Raw genomic sequence first — 27,256 nt, forward strand, 5'->3', positions numbered from 1 at the left:
TTTCAGCCATTTTTATGAGCTTTGAAACTTTTACCTGAGACCTAAGGTTACGTCAGTTTTTAATTGATGTAGTCATAAACATCGCTGATTAATAACGTGACGGTATATTTTGGACCTCTAATTCTATTCTTTTGTTTTACCTTGAACCTTGTTCACCTGTTACTTCTTTTGTCTTAGACATTCAATGAAGCAAAAATAGCGACCCTGTGGTAGATGGATTAGAACGTACATTTTCATCATATTAATTATAGAACCTTAGTTCCTAAGATCTTCACAAAATCTTAAAAATAAGCTTTTGTTAGGTCAGTTAGACCTAGTAAATACATGAATGTTATAATTAAAATATAATTTCGCCATAAATTGATATAATTTAATCAACTCAATTAAAAATTGTAAGAAATTAGTTTTTATTATTATAATGCTATAAGCAGTGTCATTCGCTACAATTGCTCTGATCACTGCCTATGATAAACGTCCGTGTGCATAGTGAATTTATCTGGTTTCAGTGTCTGGTTCCCGGTTAACTTGTATTGGTTTAGTTAGCATAAGAGTTACTTCCTTACCTGTACAAATAACTGTCTTGTCGGCTCGTCTAACAATTCCGTATTTATTTTATATGCGCTCTTGAATGTTATAAATTTGAAAATATAAAATAATGGCTGGTAGACATTCATCTTTCGTGCTAGCATTTAGATCAGAACCTTGGACTTATTAGAATAAAAGAGCGACATGTCATATGAGTTAGGAGATACAGGTCGCATACTGTTTATTTATATCAACCAAGCGTGGACTTGTCCCGATACAGCTAGGTTGTTTGCTGGCATATCTTCTAACCATCACCACGGACGATGTTAAGATGAACATCTAAATAGTGATCAGACCCACGAAGATGTTACAGAGTGCGAACATCTCCAAATGGAGCTGTATTGTACATAAATGAGATCTTCTGCACACATTTTGTCTGTAACCCGTGTCTTCTGTTGATTTAAACTTAGGCTCAGTATGGTATAGTGCGGCATTATATCTGTGCAATGCTATAAAAAGCCATAAACATTATATTATCAGACAACAACAAAAGATATACTGCTACATTGCAAACATATATTTCCGTATTTAAGAAAATAATTATAAGTAATCAATATACAGAAATACCGAAACGTACAATGACTCAGCTTGATCTTGACCGGGTAATAAGGCAGTGTTAGGGACAAGCAATATTATCTTTACACGAGATTCGAACTTGAAACCTCTGGCATACATATCGAGCAAAGTTTACCGAGCAAACATGATTATATGGTTCGTTTTAGTAACAATATCTATGTCTATAAGCATTATCGGCTTGTAAGTCTTATTTTAAAAGCTGATGAAAAGAATATTTTAGTGAATAAAGTAGCCATAATATATAATTAAAATGACATCGTTTTGTTAAAAGAAATTTGGATCAGAATTTACACAGGTACTTCTTATCCCTCTAGGGTAATATTCTTTTTAACATTCAATTACAAAATAATACAAAATATCTTTGCAATTATTTTATTACTTGAAGAAAAAAAAACAGTACATTCATGTAGAAGCATTTTGAACCATTTTAGAGTTGATTTCTTCAAAATAGATAAAAACTATTTTGTCCTGTCGAAATTTAATTTTGTGGTTGACAGTATGAAAGAAAAAAAAATTGACATCGTCTTTTAAAATTAACAGTGCATACCTAATCCTGTTTTCTTTGTTTTCCATCATTACTCGTTCGATAATAGGACAAAAAATAAACATGAAATTACACCGAAGAATTCCAGCCAAAACGTTCTTTTACGGCAAATTCTTTTAGTTTCCATCTTTGCTAACCTTGTTACCTGTACCCATGACAGGACGAAGCTGGCAGGACAAAATCAACGACATGCACACAGAGATGGCAAAAAAAGACATAGACCTGATGGTTATTACAGGACTAGATGAAACTGCATGTAAATATTCGCAGCTTTTTTATACTTGTTTATTAGAAGTTTTATGAAACATATGAAAAAAGTTTTAATAATTATTTCCGCCAGTTCAGAGAAAGAAGGGCATGAATTATGTGATCCTGGATGCTCTAACGTGCATGAGTTTTATTGTCACACAATTCCTCTTATACAATTTTAAGATAGATACCTGAAACCTTCGGGTATGACAATATACGGTCTTTACAAAAACACAGCGTTTATTAACATCGATCAATCCCCTGGGGACAGAGTGTGAGTGTGTGGAAACTGAGTAAATCTATGTTGCAAAATACTACTTGTAGTTTCAAGGGCACACTGGTCAACATTTGCTCTTCATTGTTGGCGCATGTATTGACAATTCATCGCCTTGGAAGCGTAATCAGTATTGACGGTTTCTTTGTGGACAGTTAAATGAGAAGCATGCTAAAATTTAGATAATATTAGTTTGAAGTTGTTGGCGCCTGGTAAAGTGTATATTTCTTTGTCTCTTCATATTATAATTTCAAGTTTGAAATAATAATGTGTTTGTTTAGATCATAATTTCTTATTATTTTGTATTCCAATGTCACGAGTATTACAAATTACCCTTTTACCTTTGTTCAGGTAACGTAAAGCAAATTTAGCATTTCGTGAATATAAGTCAGATGTCTTTACTTTCTCTCATTTTATATTTTATTCTCAGCGTGTTTATACTTAAGTAAGTTCTGAAGCAAAGGAATTTATTAATTTTAATCTTTTTGCTTTTGTCTTCAAGCTTATCCAGAAATGGTGTTACTTATGTTTCCGTAAACGTTCATATTTGTATCACTTCATGTTTGTAAAGGCTCATATTTTCATCATCATGTTCGTAAACGTTCATAGTTTCTTCACTTCACGAGAATCACAAATGAATCAGTTGAATTAATTCTTATGATTTCAGGGTTATTCAACCTCAGGGCGTCTGACATAGCATATAATCCATTCTTTATGTCATATGCCATTCTTGACCGGACCTCAAAGATGACAAGGTAATATAGTCAGTCTTAAAACCAATATTCACGGTTAAAGCTGTACATGTCAAGGCCATTCATTAACTTACTACCAACGTTTATTGATGAAAACACTTGATATTGTTCTGTAATACAAACACTGATTCCTTACCAATCCAAGTCTAAAAACATACCATATATTCTTAATGTAACGACTGGGGAAAGGTGTGGTTTAGGCTGCTTGCAATTACGTCTCCATTTAAAAATCAATGAGATATTTGTGATTTGATTATAAAATGTTTTGTGTTGAGAAATGTTTCTCAAACTGAGTGATCTGTTAATCTCCAGGTATCTGTCGTGATACTATGTTATCATCATAGGATTCGACCATACCATATAACAATTGGAATAATTTAAGTGAGATAATTGTCTGTTGATCACTAGATCACCATTTTGGAAGATGTGTTGATCCCCGTGCCAAAGAGGCCCATGTTTGACAGAATGGGTTGCTTTGCGCTTAGTTGGATCTGGCAACAGCAAACAGTTGGTGTTATGAGAACACTGATAATGATTCACAAGTTCTTCAGCAAACATCAAGAGATAGCATTAAATACCGGAGAAAATAGGGCGTTGGAACGTAGCATTATGATCGACCTGTCAAGTGTACTGAAGTGATAACGGCTGAAAGCACATAGGTTAGATTACTAGACTTCTATGCAAGAATACCTGGCTAGATTCAAACACCAAGCCAGACAAATTCTTTTAAGCGGGTTTAGTCCAACCAAACAACATATATTATTGCATCTTATATGTAAATCTAAATAGCGTGCACATCTCTAAATAGCGTGTCAGGGCTGTGGGCGTGAAGACTCCAGTATAAATTTTTTATAAAGTGAATTACAGACTATACCAGTGAACATCCGGAGTGACATTGAATAACAGAGAAACACGTTTGGCATTTCGTTAAAGTGTTTGCTGGGTGAAATCAGAACGCATTCTCAGTGAATCATGATCACAGAGAGACATTTTGGGAGATAGATAATAATGACTTTCCCAGTATACTGTTAGAGGAAGCTCTTTAGATTGTTAATTTTGTTTCAGTAGCACTGGCTCACAGCCAGCTTTAAATCAGTCATTCCTTAGTGATGGTTAGGCTTGTGACATACCACGATTCTGGTCGACTCAGATGATGTCTGCATGCCATATGAATTACTCAAACCACCCAGCGAAGGTGTACTAATAGTTTGATTTCATATATATATATATATATATATATATATATATATATATATATATATATATATATATATATATATATATATTCATTAAGAGCGACCCTGTATTTTTCCACCATTTCATTGCGCTGCAGATGGTAGGGAAATTATATAGTTCATGAAAGACAACGCTTTCAAGTTGCCGGCCTTGGCCAAAAAAATAAAAAATAACTTGGAAGGTACACGAAATGTACAGATGGAATTCTCAAGCAATACTGATGCAACCGTGGTGACTTCATTTTTAGTCAAAAGCACCGATTCTATTCACCTAGTAAAATTATATCCAGTCAGGAAAATGCAGGGGTTTCTTTGTCCTATGATAGACCGCACCGGTGGCCTAGTGGCTAGACCGTCCGCCTCGGATGCGGGAGGTTGTGGGTTCGATTTCCGACCGCGTGACACCAAAGGCTTATAAAAATGGTACTAACGACTGCCTCGCTTAGCGCTGAGCGTTAAGAGGTTATTGTTAGGACTGGCCGGCCTGGTGTGAGGATAATGTGCCTGCTTGGGACATCGTGCTACATGTCTGCAGCATGATGCCCCAGTGCTAGACATCACTATAAACAGCCACACTGCATATATCGTTGCGATATGACTGAATTTTGTTATAAAGCTACGTTAAAAAACGAAAACACACACACACACACACACACACACACACACACACAATATTTGTTAAGACCCCAGCTGGTAACAATAATATCGATATAATTAATTTTATGTATTCAAATCATCTCAAACCCATGTTTCTTCTATTTTTTCTCCATTTTTATACATGACAAAATCTTTACATCCCCATATCCTCGAAAAGAAAAAAAAAAGGAACAAAATAAAATTGGCATCGTGATAAGTGGCTCGAAACAGAAGGGAACCAATATTGTCTAACAACACATTAATATATAATAATTAAAAGAGTTAAAATTCAAACTTATATTCATTTCTATGGAAACTTATATTTTGCAGTTTATATATTATTGATAAGGATACAAAACTGACGCAAAACCCGAACGACATGGCAACAAATATTACAGTTCATGCACATCTGAACACTGGTCCAAACGGAAGTTGTACAGGATCTACTGGAGTGTGTACTGAGGTTTGTAAATTATGTGTACTATTTAGTTTGGCATCATAGGTTTAAGGAATTTAAAAAAAAATGATATTTTCAGTGAATTGTTCATGAAAATGGAAGTCATGGTTGTCCTTATGTGGATTGCTTAGCCTCATACACGATTTATAATAAGCAAATGACCAATTAGGCACGTTTTAATTTCATATATATTGTAACTATAGCAGAAATATTTAAAGGCAATATATCAGTATAAATTCATCGTGTTACCTCATATGTTTAGAAGCAAATTTTGTACTTCCAGAAGTAGAACGTAATGTAAAACAAATGTTATTGACTCCTCAGGTGAAAGAGTACAACAACACTGGCATAGAGAACGACGTCAAGACAGCAGCAAATATAAGAAATAAGGTGTGGGTATCTCTAAGTTGCAACTACGCCATCTTCTCACTGATTCCAGAGGTACTGCATACATTTTCTGAATTCAGAAAGTTACAGCCAATTCATGCAGATTTAAAATATTATAAAATGATCAAACGGATATGTATCATGAAATGTGTAACTTTAAGTTTAGTTTCTAACACAGTGTAACGATAATAAAGCGATTAGGAGTCCTCAGAATGAGATTGCTGAAACGAAATCCACTCAAAACTTGTAACCTTATTTATTAAATAAATTTCTAAGATCTGCAGTAGGTAAAATAATGTTTTGTAACATTTTAGAATACCCCACTTTGGCCTAAAAGGTTGAATTTAAAGACTGCAAAATTTACCCACTAAACTGTCTTTCACAAACAAGAAATCTCTTTGATATGAGAAATTAACTTATGTGATATTGTTTTGATGGAAATGTATGCAAGAATTTTAGCACTTTATTATGCATGCAACAATATCTAGAAACGTTTTTTGGGGCGATAATTGCACACATTTATACGACCTGTAGAAAGAATTTGAAGTTATTATCTATACAAATATATACGTTTAATATCCACCAAAAATGAATTAACCAACAGTACAAATGTTTTTATTTTTGTTTAACAAAGCCTAAAACGGTTAATGTGGATTTGTATGATACGTAACATTCCTGACACATTATGCTTTTATGTTGATTAGACAAAAGTCTACCAGGCCAATACTCCTGCAGCTCTGATGAAAGCAAAGAAAAATAAATATGAAGTTGATGGAATGAAAAGAGCACATGTGAGTTTTTAAGTGGGATTTTTTTGCTGGCTTTTATGTGAACGAATGGATGACGAAATTTGTCTTTCACACCATTCTTGTGTTTACAGAAGATTATATATATTAAATTCATATTTCCCAATTTAGTTTTCTTAAAAAAGAAATAGGACCGTAAATTCGTTTATTAATGTTCTGTTTACGTGATAAAAATAACATGAAGACAATAGAGACTCTAATATTTGGATATATCTCTTTTGATAAATTAAAATCAGTACGTATACTATATGACATTTCACTTTTATGGTAATTCACTCTAAATCATTACAAAGGACAGTTAGTTTTCATTCTCTTTCCGATTATCGGAATTGTTTTGTCTTTTGTTGAACCGAATCTCGATCTGTCTATAATTAAAGTCACATTTTGTAATTCAGTTTACTTCTATTCCTCCCATACAACCCTTGTATGCCATCAATGAAACTACATGGCCATGTTTATCGTATTTATCTCGTTTATACTATTCTCACTGACCAATAACATTTTTGTAACTGAACAACATATTCTGATTTACCTTGCACATATTTTAACTGACCAAAAACTATTCTGACTGACCAACAACTATCGCGACTGACCAACAACTATTCTACCTAATCAACAAATATTTGTTTAACCAATACCTCTTCCAATTATTTTGCAAGACCAATATCTATTGTGCATGGCCAACGTCTATTGTGATTCACTAGTAATGTTCTGACTTATTTGACTGCATATTGCCAATTTATAACTTTCCAGTACTTATTCACTTTTGATTGACCAATACCTATTATGACTGACCAGCGCTTATTATTCATGGTCAATGCTTTTATGACTAACCAACACATACTCTATCTTTACTAACATACATTCTATCTGACCAACACCTATTTTGACTAACCAGTACCTGTTCAGACTGTCAAGCACTTTTTTTGATTGACCAACACCTTCTTATTACTTTACAGCAATGTAATTGGGATTTTGACATATAGAACATGAACGACTAGCATCTGAAAAAGTGCATAGTTATTTCCATGAACACTGTCAAATTGCGTTGGTCAGGCAAAATAGATGTTGACCAGTTTATATGCATGTTGGTAGCGTTAGTATTGGCTACTCACATCAGTCAAAATTGATATATTTCAGTCATAAGAGCTAATAGTCATGCGAAATAAGTGTTAGTAAAATATGTATTGCCCATTAAAAGGTACTGGTAACTCAGAACATATGTTAGTTACCTAAAATTAGCAGAATATGTGTCGACCAATTAGAATAGGTACTTGTGAGTTAAAGTAGGTGTTAAATTACAATTCGTATTTTTCACTCAAAACAGATATTTGTCAGTCACGGTCAGACCAGCTGTATTAGGCATGCTAGACTCACTGTTCAAACGGCCGTATTTCCTGTTAATTATAAACTATCGAATCCTCACAAGAATGCGTACATAAAGTCAATGAATCCTCGTGATACTAATTACATAAATCAACAAGTCCGCATGATACTAATTACATTAATCAATGAATCCGCATGAGACTGATTACATAATTTAAATGTTAAACATTGAATGCTAAAAATTGTTTATAGCTTCAAGAGCTCAGGAAGGTTATAAGAAAAACTTGGCATCATCTTTACTGATAAAACATTTTGAGGTTCGTTTAGGATACTGAAGTTTCCATTACCGAATGCTTTTGTTGTTTGGATTTAATTATCTTGTGCCATCCATGTAACATCGTTGTTCTGTACAAAACGATTCAGTTTATTTTACAGCTACGAGTCTCAAAACCGGCTAAGAATGAAATTATGAAGATATCACACCCATAATTAAACTAGATTGGTAACATGACAATATTAAGAAAATCTCTGGCAATATATTTATCGATATTTGGAAGATAGAGACAGGATTGTTAGCCGCTGATTAATTTATTTTTTTTTTCAGGTTCGGGATGCTGTAGCTTTGATTTCATTTTTGGCGAAGCTGGAGAAAGGGGTAATCGTACAAACATTAATATGCATATCACTGGGTCAACTTTTGATTCAGATTGTATTAAACAATTATATGACTGACAAAATGTCTGGCTTGTTAATTATAAAACATCCAAAACAGAGTGGATTCTTGTCACCAAATGGAAACTTGAATACATAACAGACGTTGCATTTTCAAGTGAAAACACCAAAACGTCCAATAGTTCTTGGAACATCCATCTCGATTCTATAATTCACTCTGTATCTATGCGTATAGGAAAACTGTAAAGTTTAAATAAATGCTATATAAATAACCCGAATAAAAAGTATTTCTCTGACATTCTCGTAATTGTTAGAATTAGCATGGGACATATGGTCTTCCTGTCTTGAATCAGATTCTGACAACCGTAAAAATTAAAGTTTGAAGCACTCATTATTGGCTTTGAACCTCTACCATGTTATCAGATGAACACTAGTTTGAAACGGGATTGCCTACTCTCATAGAAAGGCGAAATATACAAATCTCTGCAGCTTTTATAAAATTATCGACAATTAGTGTCCGAATTGCGCAACAATTTTACTTCATTTGACAAGTTCATTTAATATCGATCTAGAACCTCATACATGCCAACATTTACCGACTCATGGAACGATCTGCCACAATCCACGTGGAACTATTAAACTTTATTAAACTTTAAAAAGGAATTTACCGCACATACTATCTGCTCCCAGTTATTAAGCATTTGGAAATAGGCGAGTGCTTGTGCTATTAAACCGATTAAAATGTAAATGCAGTTCGCTCAATTATGACTTATTTAGACTTAATCTTTATCATTGATTCTACTCATTCTTACGGATTTCCAGTAGAATACCACCATCATTTTCATTTTCAATGCAGAGGACATAATTCAGCAGGACATGATATTGTTTTTTCAGTAATGAGTAATGACTGTAATTTTCTTTTATCTGGCAATGAACTTTAATACAGCAGAAGAAAGTGCTACAAATGGAAATTCAGAAATTTCTAATGAACATAAAACGACTCATGAACATATGATGACTATATATATATATATATATATATATATATATATATATATATATATATATATATATATATAAAGTCATCATATATACATAGTCATCACACACACACACACACACACACACACACATATATATATATATATATATATATATATATATATATATATATATATATATATATATATATATATATATATATATATATATACAGAACTCTTGCCTACATACTCATTAATTAATTAATTAATGGATTAATTCAGTTTTGGAATGTAGATATAACTTGAAAGTTTAAAACTGTATCATCCATCGTTTTGCCCTGTACACTTATCTGGGATCTTCTTGGTAACAAAATATATCGAAACTAAACTAATTTAGAATTAGAGTCGATACAGGTCTGGTGACTTTCCATGGTAAAATTAGTGCATATTATGGTTTACTGTAAGAGTGAAAATTTATGACATACGTGAGCAGAGGTTTATTTAATGGTAAAATGTATGAGTGAAAATTTAAGCAGACATTGGGGGGGGGGGGGGACTTTGTTTGCACACGTTTACAAGTACAGGTGTATAAAAAAGTACCGGTACAGTGTTACGACTCTAGGACTGAAAATAACAGAAATAAAAGTAAACCATCAACTTAAGTAAAATCAACAAGCAATTTATATCTCTAGAATACAAAATGAAAATTCTAGAGTCAGTTACATTATTGTAAAGTAAATACCCCCAAAAGCCTAAATGTCTTATCACAAATGAATTTTTTTAGAATCTTCTGGATTAATTCTAATAGTCTTGAATGTCTTGAGGTATCACAATAATGCAGTCTAGTATGTTTTTTAGTTTTAGTTCTTGAAAATTCCAAATTAATGTATTAATATACAGTCAATAAGCACTTACTAATTACAATGAGTAATTAAAATAAATAATTCGTCCCGAAATTGTATCTGAGCACAACTGTAAATTCTGATCAAAAGGAGTTCGAAGACTGACCTAAAAATGGAACCAATTATTTGTTTATCAAGTCCCTTTTTAAACAGATTTTTACTTGACCTTGATATGAGTCATTCCAATAGAAAATTCCAATAAAATTATAAACAAGTCTGTGTCGAGAATGTCCTAAACTCAAATACTATGTACACAACCTATTTATATCCTAAACTCACGGACAAAAAAGTATTAATTTACATTTCCTGTTTACATTATATTAGTTACAATCATTTATAAAGGTTAAGCATAAAAATTTAAACATACGTAACAATATGAGCGCAAATTTAAGCAGAGTTTGCGTTCTTTAATAAATAGGTGTTTCTATGCCTCCATGTCAGAAAAATTAATCGAACCCATTTTGATATGCCTGCTACTGGAGTTTATCGAATTCAAGTCGAGTTTTCGTCTTTCCTTTTTTACTATTTATACTCGGCAAACATTTATGAGTTAGATACTTGTAATTTGGCAATATATTCTTGAATATTTGCGTATTTTATATTTGATGTTAAGTTTTCATCTATTTATAGCAAAAGTAATTAAGATGAATGTTTATGCATATATCCTTTACCGTAATGCTTAAAGTCTTGTAACAATTGTACCGTAGGTGAAACAAGGTGAGTCTTGGACAGAGCTTTCAGCTGCTGAAGAACTGGAAAGATACAGAAGGTAAGCATGATTTTGCATCACCATTGCTGACCAAATTGAAGAAAATGCTTTGAAATCTGTGTCACACTGTCTTTAAAATGAAACAGAACTATGTCCGAAAAAAGGTATTTTCACAAATTAATTGGGTTCCTAAACATTATATACTACCTCAGACTACATATCTTCAAAACTTACATTTACATAATGGATTAATAATTCTACTATAGAATTCATCGGTACCATTAACCTGCCAGAAGCTGGCTTTTTCCTTTCTGTGATTTATTAAGTAGTCATGCCTGTAACCAAGAAACAACGGTTTCTTTTCTATTTGGTGTGGACATCGAGCTATGAAAAGCGTCATTATGTATTTTAAATAGTCCAGAAATAGTCATACTGAGGTATTAATACAGAAAACAAGATAAAGGCACCTTCGGCACTTCTGTTTTAAAAAAATACATTATGTTCAGTTGATGGATTTCAACTTACTATTGCCATACTACGACTAATGTGCCTGTGACACAAACACGAAAGTGTATTCGATATTGCTAAACTTGAGGAGGTGGTTGCTAATTGGTGACAAGTCGGCAAATCAAGCTCCAGTATTTCCAGCAGGAAATGACAGAGCATGATTCGCCGACTTGGCACCGCTCAGAAACCGCCAGTTCAAGTTCACCCTGTTGCTATTGTTAGCCACTTAGTACAAGTTTCAAAATCACCCCTGGAGAAACAGCACCCGCGTTAAGTACTCCAGAGGCATTTATAACAACAGAGCTCAAAATGGTGCTATGCAACATCAAATCAGCCAAAGCAGCAGGATATGACAATGTTCTGTCTGAGTTTCTGAAGCATCTTGGCCTGAAGGCCACTTTATACACCCAGGTTGTCAGGAAAAAGTGAATGCCGACTTTGTGGAACATGGCAAAGATTATTGCGATCCTAAAGTCTGGCAAAGATCCCCATAATGTAGCGAGCTATCGGCCCATCCCCTTGCTTTCTGTTTTATTTTTCAAGGTACTGGATCGCCTGATTCTCCAAAGAATCGGTCCGCACTTGGAGAACATCATAACACTTTGAGCAGGCAGGCTTCAGGTATGGCCGCAGCACTTGCGATCAAGTCCATACCATGACTACGTTACTTGAAAACGGTTGTCAGAGGAACCTTAAAACTGGAGTTGTTTTCCTTGATCCAACAGCGGCATATGACACGGTGTGGCATTCAGAGCTGTTGTTGAAAATTGTCAAAATAGTTTAGACTATCAAACAATTCCTTCGCGACAGGCACGTTACAATGCACATCCGAGAGAGTTGCAGCTCGTGGAGTCGTCAGACTAATGGACTCCACAGGGGTCTGTTCTTTCGCCGAGTTTGTTCAATGTTAATATCAATGATTTGCCTGAAACACAGTCGCGCAAGTTCATGTATGCAGACAAAATTGCTCTCGGGATCTAAAGCCGCTCGTTTACTGAGCTTGAGGTGGTACTGAACAAAGACCCGGAGAAAATGACAGACTTCTTCAAGTAATGGCGCATACAGCCAAGCACAATAAAGACAGCCTCTAGCGTCTTCCACCGTAATAATGTGAACAGTGAGTTTTGCATCCTCCTCAATGGCTGGCGTACAAAACACTACCCGACACCAACATTCCTTGGTGTGACTCTGAACAGATCACTGACTTTTTATAACCACCTAAAGAGAAAACTTCAGCAAACTAAGCACTCGAAACAACCTACTCCGCAAACTGGCTGGCTCAACCTGGGCCACTAGTACACAGACAATCAAGACAGCACTGGTACTCTGTTATTCAACAGCTGAGTATTGCGCTCCTGTGTGGGTGCGATCGTCCTATACCAAGCTAACTGACGTCTAGCTCAACAGAACAATGCGCATAATCCCTGGAACACTACGTTCTACTCCTTGACCATGGCTGCCGGTACTCAGCAACATTCCTCCTCCAGATCTCCGTCTCCAGGAAGCAACCACAAAACTGCTGGCTAAGGTTTATGCCAATGAGAAACTGCCACTGTACATGGACATCACCACACATCAAGCAGTCCGCTTGGCTTCGAGACATCCAAACTGGTTAGATCCGTTGCCGGAGGATTTGATAGCCATTTTCGGCATGGAGTGATGTGTGGTCTTCAAAGAATGTTGTAAACCACTTCCACGTAGCTGAGCCATCTGTCTGCCCTCCTGGCTTCAACTTTCCACGACATCTGTGGACCAAACTGAACCGTTTCCGGACAGGTCAGGATCAGTCAGCCTTAACCGATGGGGCCAGGTAACTGACTCTTCCTGTAGATTTGGTGCTCTACACACCACGTCACATACTTGTGAACAACTGTCCACTGACAAAATTCCACGGTAAACTGATAGTTTTACATCTTGCAGATAATGAAGATGTTAAATGGCTAGGAATGCACAGCATACGATAAATAAATAAATCTTGCCAAACTGTTCATACAGTGGCAGAGAGGCGAAGGTCTACTTTATTTTGTCAAACTATGTGCAATGTGCAATGTGGCACAGAAGATACATCCTGATTTATCTTGCCAAACTGTGCCTGCTGTGGCAGAGGACATTCTACTTATCTTGACAAACTGTGTAATGTGATAGAGGAAAAATTCTACTGTACCTTGCCAAACTATGTGTAATGTGAAAGAGAGGAGAAATTCTACTGTATCTTGTTAGACTCTGTGTAATGTGGCATAGGGGAGAAATCTATTTATGCTGCGAAACTCATGTTATGTGAGAGAGAGGAGAAAGTATACCGTATCTTGCAAAACTCTATATAATGAGGCAGAGTGGAAAAAGTCTACTGTATATTGCCAAACTGCAATGTGAGAGAGAGGAGAAAGTCCACTTTATCTTGCCAAACTATGCAATGAAAGAGAGGGGAGAAATACACTGTATCTTGCCAAACTCAGTATAACGTGGCAGAGTGGAAAACGTCTACTGTATCTTGCCAAACTTGGCCTATGGTGGCAGATGAAAGAAAAATTACTTTATTTTCCATTTTATGCATAATGTGGCAGAGTGGGGAAAGTCTACATTATGTCGCCAAACTCTGACCAACATCGCAGAGGGTCAAAACTTTATTTTATCTTGTCAGACTGTTATCAACGTTATCAACGGGATAGGGAGGAGAATCTAGTGATAACAGGTAAATCGATTTAACCCATGAACAAAAAAAAGAGATATGTGCAGGCTATATTGAGAAGAGGAAACTTTCAGCTATGATATAGACCAACTTTGTTTATCATTTTTTTTGTTGGTTTCATCCCATCGCCAGCAGCTTTAGTAATTTTCCAGACCTTTCTTGATCGGCTAAATTTCAGGCTCACGCTAAACAGTATCTGGTCTGGACGGTATAAAACTTCAAGATAGAATCTGAGATTGACTTTCCATTATATCAGAAAGAACTTTTCAAATGTAATATGAAGACATTAATATTCTTAAATTACTATGTAATTTTTCTTATAATGGTAAAATCTTATCAGATATATCAATTTATTATTATTATTATTATTATTATTATTATTATTATTTAATAGCTATGTACTTTTTCTGATAATTGTAAGATAAGTTTTAGAAACTGAATAAAATTCAGAATATAATTATTTTCGAAGATTTATGACCGAAAGTAGCTTATGAATTATGACACGAATAGAATGCACTTGGTACCAGTAGGTAATGATGTTTTGTTTTTAAAAAAAGTGTGCAGCAAAATCCATACGTTGAATTTGATTGCAGACAACAGGACAACAACCGTGGATTAAGTTTTGATTCTATATCTGGAAGTGGATCCAATGGGGCGATAATTCATTATTCAGTGACTAATGCAACAAACAAAGCAATCACAACCAAAGAAATGTACTTACTTGACTCTGGAGGCCAGTATTTGTAAGTTCAAGGAATAGTCATGTTTAAAAGTAGAAATTAGTTATAGATATAATGAACCTATACAAGTTCTAGAGGCCAAACAGGAAAACAATATTTTGCTGAGAACTTCACAGAAGCTCTTAAAAGCCGTGATTATTATTGTTAGATGAGCGTACTTTTTACTGACCTGGACGTTATCAGCCTGGTTTTTAAATGCAGCTAATTCTTTGCTATTGATTCAAATGAATACACGTTCCTAATTTCAACTACTGTTTTGCTGTTGATTCAAATGATTTCACATTTCTAAATTCAACTACTTCGTTGCTTTTGATTCAAATGAATTCACTTTCCTAAATTCAACTACATCTATGCTTTTGATTCAAATGAATACAAATCCCTAAATTCAACCACTTCGTTGCTATTGATTCAAATAAATACACTTTCCGAAATTCAGCTACTTTTTTGCTATTGGTTCAAATGAATACACAGTCCTAAATTCAACTACTTTTTGACCGCTCCGATGGCCTAGTGGTTAGAGCGTCTGCCTTTGATGCGGGAGGTCGTGGGTTCGATCCCCGACAGAGTCATACCAAAGACTCACAGAAATGGTACTTACAGCTGCCTCGCTTGACGCTCAGCATTTAGAGGTTAGTGTTAGGACTGGTCGGCCTGGTGTCAGGATAATGTGACTATGTGGGACATCATGCTACATGTCTGCGGCGTGATGCAATAATGCTTGACATCACTATAAACTGCCACACTGCAGACATCATAGCGATATGACTGAAAAAATGTTAAAGCTACGTTAAAAATCCAAATCACACACACACACACACACACACACACACACACACACAGAGACACAGACACAACTACTTGGCTGTTGATTCAAACGAATACACATTCCTAAACTAAACTACTTCTTTGCTATTGATTCGAATGAATACACGTGCTTAAATTTAACTACTTCTATGTTATTGATTCGAATGAATACACGTTCCTAAATTCCACTACTTCTTTGCTATTGATTCAAATTAACAGAACATCCTTAATGAACAGTGTCCAGAATTTAATGACTTCTTTGCTATTGATTCGAATAAATACATGTTCCTAAAATTTAATGACTTCTTTGCTATTGATTGGAATAAATACATGTTTAACTACTTCTTTGCTATTGATTCAAATGAACACAGCGTCCTCAATTTAATGAATTCGTTGCTATTGATTCGAATGAATACATTTTCCTAAGTTCAACTGCTTTCTTCATATTGATTCTAATGAGCACATCCTAAAATCAACGACTTCCTTGCCATTGATTCGAATGAATAAACTGTCCTAATGTTTTTGTTTTTATATAAAAGTTATTGTTTTACTTAGGTGCCCATAATTATCATTTAACAACAAACCAATTCTAATGAAGAACATTCAGTGGAAAATCAGGCTCATAAACATAGATTCAGCAAATATTATTGTTGAACAATTGAAGACAATATTATCAAAAGTTTCATAATATATATGCTCTTATTAAACTTATTAAATAATCTGATAATCTCTCAATTTACATGCATATCTGCTGACATTGCAAAATCTAACGGAATGCAAACAAAATATAGTTTTCTAAACTGGCTTCTGGAATTAGGTCTCTGAATCACGAAACTTGGGCTTTTATTCAAAAGATTTATTAAGTCATTTGATTCCTAGAATTCAGCAGCTTGTATTAAAAATAATATTTGAGACGACTTTGTGATGTGACGTAAGTTACGTGATTCTGGTATAATTTAATAGTATAAAATTTGCCTCTTAGGGTTTAGAGGTATATTCAGTATGGAAGTTCATTTAAATGCCATGAATTTTCAGACTACAGGACTACAATCGAGGTTTGAGTTTCGCAACTATTGCTGGAAGTGGACCGAACGGGGCAATAATTCATTACCGACCAAGTAGTGACACAGATAAACGAATAACCACTTCATCGATGTTTGTTTTAGATTCAGGAGGGCAGTATTTGTAAGTCTGGCTCCAGTTGTACTAAACACCTTTAATATTCTTCCTAAGTTGAGATTGAAAAATATCTTTCATATTGCTTATTGGAAAGAATTAGTTGCGGTTCGCTGAATTTTCAGCAGGGATTTAAAAAGTCCGCGCACCCCCAAATACAGTTAAAATATCTTGAATTATTATGGAAAAAGCCCTGTATTATATTTGAGAAAAAAATAATTCTATCAACTCTGAGCAATTTTTTCATATATTTTATGTACGATTTCTTAAGAGTGATTTTTCATTCTGGTATTCGATTTCAAATGCTGGCAAAAACTTTAATGTTTCCATAAGGACAATAATATCAAGATTTCAGCTTCAGGAAGAACATAAAGGAAAGTGTAACGGAAGCCTAAAAGCAGAATTACATGTTCCTCTTACGAGCTTTTCATGTGGGACCACGGTTGCTTCCATAACATTCTTGTATTTGCATGCGTCTGTATTCTGATTTTTTGGGATATATGGATACGTAATTCCTGAGCTGGCCTAACCTTTTTGTTTTGATAACATGGTACCATGTTGTTGCTCAACCCTTGGGAGAGAAAGAAAGAGGAGAGAAAACTATATATATATATATATATATATATATATATATATATATATATATATATATATATATATATATATATATATATATATATAAAGAGAGAGAGACTTAAGGGAGATTATATTTTTTGAGTAACCTTCTTTTAATAAAACTTTATTATTATTATTATTATTATTATTATTATTATTTCTACTAACAGCATGCTATATATCGTACGTTTTCCACTACAAAATAGCACCGTATAGTCTACGATCTTAAGTGTTTTATGAAAAGATACATTAACTCAATTACACCAACATGAATCTTATATAGAATCTATGTTGGGATTTGGACCGAGGCAAGGAAATCCCAATCAAGGGGTTACATTATTTGTTTCCTCATGAGGTTTGCCGAGTGGGAAGACATATAATGTAACCCCGAGACTGAGATTTTCCTGTCTCGGTCCAAACGCCAACGTAGATTACTTTTCTCACCCAATATTTTCCTTTAAAGTAAAAAGAACTCTTCACTAGTGTAACATAGTTCACGTCCAAATGTTTACATGTGGCTCATTAATACAACTATGTTAATGAGGGCTGTGGTGTGACCGTTGCATCCGAAGTACACAGCTTATACGTGTGAGAAAAGAAAAATAAAACATAAAACATCGCATAGTAATGAGGTATTATCACATTTAATAAATGGATGTTATATGAAATTAACAATAAATAATATTTATTACAAGAAAATGTTTCATTTCATCAGTTCCAATTCTAAAATGTTATATTGTAAATAATGAAACGATACTGAGTACACAACTCTACTGTAGTTATACTTAGTACAAGCTGTAACGAAGAGTAATATGTTGCATTAGATTATTTATGGGCAATTAGAGATCTGTGTCACTATTGTATTTAACATTCCTTTTCTTTGGAGGAGGTGAAAGTGTTTTGTGACATACTTGTGTTGCAATTAATATTGATTGCAAATTACCCGTGTGTATGAAAGACCATCCAAATACGGACCCTAGGAAATAACAATGTGATTATCTTTCAAGTTCACAGTTTCTTTGAAAATTACTTTTTCTGTTTTGGAAATATGGCAAGTGCTACCATGAAATTTGCTTACGGATTAACGTCTGTACGGATAAATGATTCCTTCTTGCTGGTAAGTGCATTATTTGTCATTAAAGATTGTAGGTATATGTTTGATTCCACTGGGACACAATTTCAGATGCTTAACAAAAAAGAAAGCATGTTTGGCTTAACACATTTCTGGCTGTTTCTAAGTTTTCTGTAGTTGTTGAGAGAGTTGAGATTGTTGTGGCCGGTAATATTTATAGCCTGTGTGTTCTTTGATTAATATAATAATCTTTGTTGGGATTTCGGACCAAGACAAGGAAATTCCAGTTTACGGGTTATATTATTTGTCTCTCCACGATGCTATAAAGTGTGTAGGCATAGCCTATGTGCATGGATCAGTGTTTTCTATCATAGTTCATTCCACACATCATTGAGAATTTTATCCTATCTGTAGCACAGTCAATTTTCAGGTCAGCATCATTAAATGTAGCTAACAGTATATAATTTGTTTCACACGAAGTATTTAAAACTAATTAGGTAACTTTAGCTACATTTACAGACGCTGACCTGAAAATGTACTGATTTACGCCTGCATATAGGATAAAATTGATCATGCTGTGTAAAACTAACTAGCAAAAATACCAAATAGCTCGACATAGTATGCGTGTGTGTCTCTCTCGAAAAATTTTGTATGGTGTTTTCTCAAAAATGGATTGACCTTAAGTTACTGTGTTTTTTGATAGATAGATCCTAGATTTAAATTCAAATCTTGATCTCAGAAACCTTAGATGTGAGTTACACTCACTTTGAATTACCCTCAAAAGGTTGTTATTACAAATTTAAAACTTTTGATCGACTCCACAATGACGGTCGCGTTAGCTCTAGTTTCAGGTTATTAAAAGCCAAGGTATTCTTAAATTTATTTCAGAAATACAGTGCTAAATGACAATGAAGATAGAAATACAATATTAAATTACCATGAAGATAGAAATACAGTACTAAATGACATTAGTACAGAAATACAGTGCTAAATGACCATGAAGACAGTAATATAATGCCAAATGACCATGAACAAAGAAATGCAGTGCTAAATGAACATTAAAACAGAAATACAGTGTTAAATGACCATGAAGACAGTAAAACAATGCTAAATGACTTTGAAGACAGAATTACAGTTCTAAATGACCTCAAGTACATAAATACAGTACTAAATGGCCATGAAGACAGTAATACCATGCTACATGACCATGATGAAGACATAAATACAGCGCTAAGTGACCACGAGGACAGAAATATGGTGCTAAATGACATCGAGCACAGAAATTCAGTGCTAAATGATCAGGGGTACAGAAATAGAGTGCTAAATGACCTCGAGTACAGAAGTAAAGTGCTAAATGACCATGATTACAGAAATACGGTGCTAAATTACCATGAAAACAGAGGTACATTGCTGACTGACCAGTACAAAAATACAGTGCTAAATGACCATTAAGACAGAAATATAATGCTAAATGACAATGAAGACAGTAACACAGGGAACTGACCATGATTACAGAAATACAGACCTAAATGAATATGAATACAGAAATTCAGTGCTAACTGACCATGATTACAGAAATACAGTGATAAATTACCATGAAAACAGAAGTATAGTGCTAACTGACCATGAGTACAGAAATACAGTGCTAAATGACGATAAAGACAGAAATGCAGCGTTAAATGACCATGAAGACAGTAATACAATGCTAAATGACCATTAAGAAAGAAATACAGATCTAAATGACCTCGAGTACAGAAATACAGTACTAAATGACCATGAAAACAGTAATACAATGCTAAATGATCATAAAGACAGAAATGCAGTGCTAAATTTCTATGAGTACAGAAATACAGATCTAAATGACTATATTTACAGAAATTCAGCGTTAAGTGACAATGAAGACAGAAATACAGTGCTAAACAACCATGAGTACAGAAATACAGTGCTAATTGACCATTGAGACAGAAATACAGTGCTAATTGACCATGAAGAGAGAAATACAGTGCTAAATGAGCATGAAGACAGAAATACAGTGTTAAATGACCATGAAGACAGAAATACAGTGCTAACTGACCATTGAGACAGAAATACAGTGCTAAAGGACCATGAAGACAGAAATACAGTGTTAAATGACCATGAAGACAGAAATACAGTGCTAACTGACCATTGAGACAGAAATACAGTGTTAACTGACCATGAGTACAGAATGTGCTAAGTGACCATGAAGAAAGGAATACAGTGCTAAATGACCATGAAGACAAATACAGTGCTAAATGACCATGAACAGTGATACAGTACTAACTGACCATTGAGATAGAAATACAGATCTAAATGACTATGAGTACAGAAATACAGTGCTAAATGACCATTAAGACAGAAATGCAGTGCTAAATGACCTCGAGTAAGAAATATATTACTTAAAGACAATGAAGACAAAAATACAGATCTAAATGACCATGAGTATAGAAGTACAGTACTAACTGACCATGAGTACAGAAATGTAGTGCTAAATGACCATTGAGACGGAAATGCAGTGTTAAATGACCATGAAGACAGTAATGTAGTGCTAACTGACCATTGAGACAGAAATACAGTGCTAAATGACCATTATTACAGAAATAAACAGTGTTAAATGACCATTAAGAAAGAAATAAAGTGTTAAATGACCATGTATATCGTTTAAGATCAATGGAAGATCAATATGTGCGCAACTTCAATAAGAGTCATGGAATATCTGCGTTTGAAATGGCAAACCTCGGTATGACCTCGGTATGACCATGTGACAAATCAATGGCAGGCAATTAATCTAAGAATATTTTGTTTTACAACTAATGAGTCGCCATTGTAAATATACTGGTAGTATGACATTAATCTATTAAGGCCGGACCAATGTTAGTCAACCCAAAGCCAAAAAAGACCCAGCAATGCTATTAAATGCCATTGCTTGACCAACGTGTGTATACTATCTGGAACTATTATCTTACAATTCTTAGATTTCAGGAGACATCAATAACTTACATTATAAGCAATCGTCGATGGAATTGATTGTAATTTACCTCTTATATTCAGCAATCGGTTACCTTTTCGGAGAGTTCTAAGGTGAAGTCGCTAATATTAAATCTGAATTTTGAAAGATCACAAGATTTGTAGACTGAGAAAATTTCCCAAATTGTTTTGTAAATAACTTAGGATATGAGACTCCGAATATACAGTTTATACTAAGGATGCAGAAATCGAATTTTCTGAGAATTTTCAGCCCTAATTCTCGAGTTTCAATTGGTCGTTTAGTTTTCAATGTTTTACACACTTAATCCTTTTTTGTATGTAATATATTATTAACTTACAAATCTAATTATATATTCATCTTTATTATTTTTTAAAGTGGGTTGATCTGTATTCCAATATACTGATATGTTCCTGATTTCATTTAGTTATTAAATCTTCTTGCTGGCATTGAACTGACAATTCCAGATTCCCCTTAATGAACATATATTTATAAAAAGACTGGCATTGCTATCCACAAATTGTCAAAATAATGTAATTTAGCAAAAATTCAACTACTGATCCCTTTCATGTGTCACTCGAAATGTAACATATCATTTTCTTATTTTGTCTTAGTCAAGAAACGGAGCTAATATCAATCTTTGCTGAAAAGATAGTTTAACAGTTTTCATAAATTTAATTAAACACTTTAATTGCAAATAAACGTACAAAATAATTATTATAATTTTTGTATTCTAATTCTCATTTGAATCTAACTTGAACAGTAACCATTAAAAATGAATGTGAACTAAATGTGTAAGAACTAAAGCAAAAACAGATCACAATATCTGCTAAATAAATTGCAATATTCTTTATTCAGAGATGGTACAACAGATGTAACAAGAACATTCCATTTTGGAACTCCAACGGAATATGAAAAGGTATCACGATAATCTCATCATCTGTTATTTTCATATTCAACACCTTAAGATATTTAATCTCTGTACAGTCTATGTGATAAAAAATTGGAAAGATTTGCTTTTTGTATAGACTATTTGACAACACTTACAAAGATTTCTTTTAGGTAAAGTTTATTTGATAACAACTGACATGACTTGCTGTCTGTATAGTCTATTTGATACAAATTGGAAAAATTTAATCTTCATATAGTCTACTTGATAACACTTAAAACATTTATAAATATTTATTGTATGGCACAACTGGCATGATTTACTGTCTGTACAGTCTATTTGATAACACTAGAAAGATTACATTCTAATAATTTCAATTGTTATGAATCGACCAAATTTTCTGCAATCTGATTGGATATAAATGGTCACTTGAAACTGATCATTGATTTTAAAAAAAATATATATCGGCAACTTCTACAGACTATTTTTAAGTCCCGGTTTCCATGTAATTTTATGTGATGCTTTATATATATCAACGTCTTACACGATAATAATAAAAACATACCCCACACGCCCACTTGCGTGATTTCCGGCCAAAATTTGCAACCTCGTGATTAAAATCGCCCATCAGATGATAAAACAATATAATCGTATATTCATTCCTGCACTCCAACACTCATCTCTTGTGCCAAAAAAGCATATGGCAGGCTTTACAAGCTCAGTCTTTAAAATTTATTGCATTTTGCTTCGACAATATATTCCACAAGCTGTTATTAAAGGTCAGGGCTATATGACGAGGAAGGAATCTCATTAAAAATTGACATGATTTTGACTTTGAAAGATCCAAGTGCGTAGAAAGCAAGAACAAGGTATGCTTAACAACACGTGCCACACGCAAGCGTAATGTTAAAAAAGGAATAGCCTTGTTTAAACAACAGCAGCTAATGCTTTTATTAAAAGAAAACGATAAACACAGGCTCCTTAGATCACTGGCATGACCCGTTCTAACACTCTGGTCTATATTGCTATATAATGAATTGACGATTTCTGGCCAGCGAAAATGGGGCTATGTCACAGTCATGAGGCCAATGAAAGAAAACTTCGAGCTAACTAAAAATAAATGCGTTGTTCATGAAATCTGCTGATATGATGACAGAAGGGAAGTAAATTGGAATTATTAGCATTAATTAATCATGGTTAGCATTTATCAATGTGTGACCTGTTACCTAATCCCTCACAAAGTTAACATAAAATCCTTCGGACTTTATTTACTTTGTAAGTGATTAAGTGTGTGTGTGTGTGTGTTTCTTTTGATTTTTACGTAGCTTTAACAATTTTGCAGTCATATCGCTACTGTCTCTGCAGTGTTGCAGTTTATAGTGATGTTTAGCACTGGGGCATCATGTTGCAGACATAAAGCATCATGTCCCACTCAGTCACATTGTTCTGACACCAGGCCGACCAGTCCTAATACTAACCTCTTAATGCTGAACGCCAAGTGAGAAAGCTGCAAAGCCAATTTTATGTCTTTGGTACGACTCAGCCAGGTTTCAAACCCGCGACCTCCTGCATCTAACCATTTAGGCCGCCGGAACTGTAAACTTTGCACATCGTTAAGGTCCCAACCATGATCATTTAATCCTATAATATAATCTATTTGATGACATTTGGATAAAAAATATAAAAATAATGTGTAATCTATTTGATAATCGTAGAGAAAGTTCTCTCTGCGGAATCTATTTGAATGTAGGTGTCAGTGTAGTGTCATTGTTGTTCTAATGGGCAGTATCATCAAATACTCATTTGGGTTAACTGCATGGTTTTGCTTCTGTCGGTAAGAAAATCCTCAACTAAGTCAATTTTGTATTTCTTGGACAAATGCTAATGTTGTTAGAACAGACTCCTTGCGCCCTCCACCATAAAAAATAAAAATAAAACGCAGAATAACAAAAGAAAACAACACTAGAAATATAATAAAGGTAAGGTACTTAATATAATAATGAGTCAACTGGAAGACATCTCTCTCTCTCTCTCTCTCTCTCTCTCTCTCTATATATATATATATATATATGAGTCTGATCCAGTTTTCCTTTACTATTTTCATGTGATCAAGGAATGCTACACGAGGGTTCTGATGGGTCACATTAATCTCTTCCTCGCCAAATGGCCGAAAGGACTATATGGTATTTGTTACGAAATAATAATAATAATAATAATAATAATAATAATGATCCTGATGCTGATGGTGATGGATGTGATGATGGTGTATTAGACATCCCCAACTAACTGGTAATTGACTTCTTTCTTATTTATATACTTTTAGAAGGGTTTCCGTCAGTACAAGTACTTGACTTCAATTGGTAATATTTGTTCCGTCCAAATTAGGTCACTGTTTAATATCATAGTAGTGAAGTTGGTGATCTATTTGCAAAATAATTTGCTTGTTTATCCGTAAATATTTTAACAAAATTAGGCATGTAAAGCTGGTTCAATGCGTTGTAAAAACATAATGTTATTTCTAAGAAAGAAAATGATTATTTGTACATATTTCGATAAAATAGTCATCCCATATTAGAATCAGATGGCTTTCCCATGTCTGATAAGTGTTCACAAATTCCATTGAATTATCGAGTACAGACTGCAATGCCTTTGCGACGCAAGTCACAGAACTTAATTGCTACTTGGAAAATATTAGGTCTTATTTGTTAAACATGACATAGATATATTGGTTACCAGTAAAGAGCACGACAAAAATTCAAAAAAAAAAATCTGATTTTTGTGCAGGACGAGAAATAGATGCATTTGCCAGAGGACCGCTTTGGGATGTTGGTTTGGTATACAGGCACGGAACCGGACATGGTATTGGAATGTATCTCAGCGTGCATGAAGGTCGGTATTAAAATACTGCCAACTGCGCTTATCGAGACATCGCTTGTAAAACTATATAAGATGCACATGACACATTACGTTTCGGTTCCACAAACAATGCTGTGTATGCATAATTTGTTTCAGTGCTATTTGCAAAAAGATGTAATGTTACGATTCCAACGGACATCATTATATTCGCAATTTATTATATGCTCATTTTTGTCTCCATTAACTTTACATCGTCAGAATCATGCTGTATTTGTAAACAAGCCACGTATACTCGTATGGAAGATGCTTTAGGTTTTGGTTGATTAAATTTGATTGTGATTGAACTAAAGCAGCTGAAACAGCAAATGAATGAACTTGATATTCTCAATGTCAACAACAAACTTGAGAGACGCTGCAATTGAAAATACCGTTCTGATCGTTGAAATGGTTATTTAGGAGAATATTCACATCTTTTTGCAAATAGAATGGTTACGACTATGACGAGTGTTATCATGGGTCTGAAAATATAGCACAAACAAGCAAACCGAGGCCAAGGAATATCGCATATATATCAGAAACGTACCATTTTACAAGTCTGTCAAAATACTAGATTCGAGAAAAAAATGCAACTGAAGGTTTTGGTATGAAACTAGGAGCCTCGGAGCCAATAATCAAAGATGACGAAAAATTATTATTTCCTTTGGTTAAATGGAGTGTCACACACCAGCTGCTTTTTAATTTTATGCATATAACTATTCTGATAAAATGTTAGGCTGGCGATAGACACACTGTATGATACAGATCATAGCTGGGTCCCTCCAACAACAAGATGCAAGTGACAGGGCATATGCATGTTTCTTTAACTGGTAATAAGAATGTTAATAAACATACTTACATTTATGTATCTTGAATTTCCTCATATTGTACTTACTTAGTTATTTCTTCAAATCCGACCGATATGTCTTGAAAAATGTGATACAAACAGAAGCTGTACTGGAATTTCGAGTTGCCTACATTTCCAGCTGCAAGCCATTCACCTTATTTCACTGAATTAACCCAATTATCCAGCCCCTCTTAATAAGAAAAGCAGAACTGAGTTGCATGAACATAGAAACAAAATCCATGCGCATTCATTCATAATATAACTCTAAATTTCGATTTTTATTAGACCAAAATGACAATTTTCTTTGAAACTGACGTAGAGCTTGTGGCGAAGTTAAAAGGTCGCTCGGTGGAGCTAAGTGCGCATGAATACTGTTATTGTGAATTGATGAATCTAAGGTTGTGAATTTATTTTGGAAAAAAAGCATAAATTCAATTACATTGTTTCTTGTAATGTCTTTTATTAATAAGCCTTAGTTAGTTAAACAAAATGAGCATATAATAAAAAGGTTGCTGCATTTGTATGGGAAATATGAACTCGTTTTTTCCCCTGCAAAATACTTCACTCCGCAAGGTCATGCAGTATTTTGCAGAAAAATCATTCATATTTACCCATATAAATGCAGTAACCTGTAATTAATGTTTCCTTCGTATCCTATATGGTTCAATTATGTTATACTCAATTTAAAAAATATTGTTATACCTTGAAATTTAGCATACAAAGAACAGTAAGTCAGAAAAGGAGTGAGTGGCAAATCGGTACATAAATAAATGAGTGACAGATGGGTACATACATTAGTGACAAATGGGTACATACACGATTGATTTAGTGAAAATGGGTACATAAATGAGTGAGTGACAGATGGATACTTAAATTGGTGAGTGACAGATGGGTACATACATGAGTGAGTGAGTAACAGATGGGTACA

At 34.2% G+C, this 27,256-nt stretch overlaps 1 protein-coding gene across 3 annotated transcripts in view; it reads left to right on the forward strand.

Annotated features, from left to right (window-relative positions):
- Positions 1-27,256, forward strand: part of LOC149792267 (xaa-Pro aminopeptidase 1-like) — a 100,963-nt gene that overhangs the window by 43,238 nt on the left and 30,469 nt on the right. For 2 of the 3 annotated variants that reach the window (XM_089970808.1, XM_089970806.1), the window contains exons 9-19: positions 1,866-1,961; positions 2,896-2,983; positions 5,182-5,314; positions 5,633-5,749; positions 6,400-6,486; positions 8,432-8,482; positions 11,092-11,153; positions 14,883-15,032; positions 22,559-22,619; positions 24,703-24,772; positions 25,374-25,478. In XM_089970808.1, coding sequence (XP_089826934.1) covers positions 1,866-1,961; positions 2,896-2,983; positions 5,182-5,314; positions 5,633-5,749; positions 6,400-6,486; positions 8,432-8,482; positions 11,092-11,153; positions 14,883-15,032; positions 22,559-22,619; positions 24,703-24,772; positions 25,374-25,478 — 1,020 coding nt within the window. Of the gene's footprint in view, positions 1-1,865; positions 1,962-2,895; positions 2,984-5,181; positions 5,315-5,632; positions 5,750-6,399; positions 6,487-8,431; positions 8,483-11,091; positions 11,154-14,882; positions 15,033-16,868; positions 17,019-22,558; positions 22,620-24,702; positions 24,773-25,373; positions 25,479-27,256 lie in introns of all 3 variants that reach the window. The other variant, XM_089970807.1, reaches the window with a different exon arrangement.

Source organism: Sinohyriopsis cumingii, chromosome 9, assembly GCF_028554795.1.
Source record: "Sinohyriopsis cumingii isolate HCF-2022 chromosome 9, ASM2855479v2, whole genome shotgun sequence".
In the NCBI taxonomy this organism is placed as follows: Eukaryota; Metazoa; Mollusca; class Bivalvia; order Unionida; family Unionidae; genus Sinohyriopsis; species Sinohyriopsis cumingii.